The sequence below is a fragment of the Dendrobium catenatum genome, unplaced genomic scaffold, assembly GCF_001605985.2.
Source record: "Dendrobium catenatum unplaced genomic scaffold, ASM160598v2 original_scaffold_54551, whole genome shotgun sequence".
Taxonomy (NCBI): domain Eukaryota; kingdom Viridiplantae; phylum Streptophyta; class Magnoliopsida; order Asparagales; family Orchidaceae; genus Dendrobium; species Dendrobium catenatum.
In genome coordinates this window covers 2,171-5,272 of record NW_021373004.1, presented here as the reverse complement: position 1 = coordinate 5,272, position 3,102 = coordinate 2,171, and the positions used below count along the sequence as shown (strand labels likewise).

General features: G+C 40.2%; 1 protein-coding gene across 1 annotated transcript; it reads right to left on the bottom strand.

Annotated features, from left to right (window-relative positions):
* Positions 1-1,816: 1,816 nt before the first annotated feature.
* Positions 1,817-2,894, bottom strand: LOC114578499 (uncharacterized mitochondrial protein AtMg00810-like). Its single transcript, XM_028691705.1, has 2 exons — positions 2,850-2,894; positions 1,817-2,692 (listed from the first exon to the last, which is right to left on the bottom strand). Exons 1-2 carry the CDS (start codon positions 2,892-2,894, stop codon positions 1,817-1,819), a joined length of 921 nt encoding a protein of 306 aa, XP_028547538.1.
* Positions 2,895-3,102: the final 208 nt, after the last annotated feature.

Here is a 3,102-nt window from a genome sequence, read left to right as displayed (position 1 = left end):
ACTATATATACTTAAATAATTTTTTTTAATCAAAACAGGTGGATGCCATAGTAAATTGGTCAACTCCTTATTCTCTTTTTTATATTCGTATTTTACATGGATTGGCTAATTTTTACAAAAAAATTATAAAAAGATTCAGTATTATTATGACGCCAATCACTGATGTATTGAAGCAGGCTAAATTCTCATGGTCAACCAAGCAGCAAAATAGTTTTGAAGCTATCAAAATAGTGTTATCTACAACACCTATTTTATCTTTACCTGATTTCGATAAGTCATTCACAGTGGACACAGATGCTTCAACAATTGAAGTGGGCACAATGCTATCTCAAGACAACAAACCAGTGGAGTTTTTCAGCTAAAAATTGTGCCCGTCAAGGCAGAGGTGGACTGTTTATGAGCAGGAACTATAAGCTATTATTAGAGCCTTAAAATAATGGGAACACTGCCTACTACATCAGGATTTTATTCTTTGTAGTGATCACAAAGCCCTCCAATATATTAACACACAAAAGAACATTAATAGAATGCACGCTTGTTGAATTATATTTTTATAGAAGTTTGCTTTTGTGTTGAACATAAAAGTGGAACGCATAATCATGTTGCTGATGCATTGAGTCGTCAGGCTGCTCTCTTAACTCAATTGCAAATGAAATTTTCAGGGCTCGAGTGCTTGCAGGAACTTTATCCTGATAATGAATACTTTCATATCTATTGGTCTAAGTGTGTTAATAAAGAACTAGTGGTTGATTTCTCATATAGACATGGCTTTCTCTTTAAAGGCAACCTGCTATATGTACCGAAGTCTTCCTTGAGGCAACAAAATCATCAAGGAAGCTCACGCCGGAGGTTTATCAGGTCATATTAGTCGTGATAATACCACTGCCCAGCTACAAAAATGTTTCTTTTGGCTGCATTTGAGAAGAGATGTCACTAAATTTGTAGAAAGGTGCTATATTTATCAAAGTAACAAAGGTGGAGGGCAAAACACTGATTTGTATAAACCGTTTCCAGTACCAAAATAAATTAGGGAAGACTTAAATTTTGACTTTGTATTGGGTCTACCTCAGACAAAACATGGCAATGATTCCATAATGGTGGCGGTGGACCAGTTTTCAAAAATGGCATATTTCGTCGCCGGTAAGAAGACATTTGATGCCCTCAATATCGCAAAACTTTTTTTTTAAGAAGTTATTTATCTTCATGGTATTCCTAGAAGCCACACCTCGGATTGAGATGTCAAGTTTATAAGACACTTTTGGAGAGGACTTTGGAAACTGGTACATACACAAATTTAGTTAAGCTCCTTATATCAGCCACAAACAGATAGGAAAATAGAAGTAGTCAACCGAACACTTGGTAATCTACTTCGGTGTTTAGTGCAAGAGCATCATAAGCTGTGGGACGAGGTACTCGGTCAAGCAAAATTCTTCTTCAACTCCATGCCAAATCGTTCCATCGGTATGTGTCCTTTCAACATTATTTACACTTAAATGCCAAACACAATCCTTGATATTGTATCACTACAAAAATGCAAGAATAAAGCATCCTCCAGGCTCGTCGATCAGTTCACAAAACTACTCTCTAATGTTCGATTGAAGCTTCATGAGTCCAACAATCAATACAAACTCGTAGCAGATGTGAAAGAACCACAGAAAAGAAGAGAGAGTAGAAACGAACAAGACATGGAAGAGGAAATAATGGAAAAGTATATTATTAGGCAAGGTACATAGACATATATATATATAGTTTCAGAGAAACAGAACATAGATATAATTACAATAAAGCCTAGTTATGACAGATATGTTTACAACCTCTAAGAGCCCCCCGCAAAGTGAGCATTCGATGGCCAAATGGTCAGTTTGTGACGAAGCTGTTCAAAGAGATTTGTTGGTAGAGGCTTTGTAAGGACATCGACGATCTGTTTTCCAGAGCTGACATGGTGGACGGTGATGGAGCTGGAGTCTATATGTTGTCGAATAAAGTGATAGTCGATCTCAATGTGTTTGGTACGTGCGTGAAAGACTGGGTTATTGGCTAAAGAGATAGCTGAGGTATTATCACAGTAGATCTTGGTAGGAGAATGTTGAGGTATCTGGAGTTCTTTGGCCAGGCGGCGTAACCAAATAACTTCAATAGTTGCAGCGGCGAGCGCCCGATATTTCGCTTCGGTGGATGATCTGGCAACCGTCGCTTGCTTTTTGACTGTCCAGGAGACTAAGTTGTCTCCTAGGAATGTGTAGAAACCCGAAATTGATTTCCAGTCGGTATTGTCGGACGCCCAATCGGCATCGGTATACGTCGATAGTTGGAGATTGCCGAGCGTAAGAGGCAGACCATAATGAAGGGTGCCTTTGATGTACCGGAGCAAGCGTTTTAGAGACTTGAAGTGTTGCTCGGTTGGAGCATGCATATGCTGACATATGCGGTTGGTGGCGAACGCAATATCCGGACGAGTGACTGAGAGATATTGGAGTGATCCGGCTAACTTGTGGTAAAGCTTTGGATCGGAGAACGGAGGATCAGAATTTTCCGGATTTGCTTTTGATGGAATGGCCGGTGTCGGAGCCGTGCTGCATTCTGCGAGGTTGGACTTAAGCAGGAGCTGTTGGGCATAATGACTTTGGTCCAGGAAGTAGCCGATTTTGTTCTTTGTGATTTGAATGCCAAGGAAGAGGGAGACTTGGCCAAGCTGTTTGAGTGCAAAATGATTTTTGAGTAGATGAAGAAGAGATTGGATGGTGGGATGATCATTACCTGTTAAAAGAATATCATCTACATATATGAGAAAGAAAATTTGAGTGGCATTGCGAGTAAAGATTAAAAGCGAAGGATCGGAGCGACTAAACCGGAATCCAAATTGTTGAAGAAGAGTGATCAGCTTTTGGAACCATTGTCACGGTGCTTGCTTAAGCCCGTAGAGCGATTTCTGTAATTTGCAGACGTGGTTTGGGTTTTGCGAGCCGATGAAGCCCGGCAGTTGACTCATTCCGTTAAATCGCAATGCAGAAATGCATTTGAAATGTCTAGCTGACGAACGGGCCAATCGCGGTGTAGAGCAAGGGTGAGCAGGACGCGAATTGTTGTTATTTTTGCGACTGG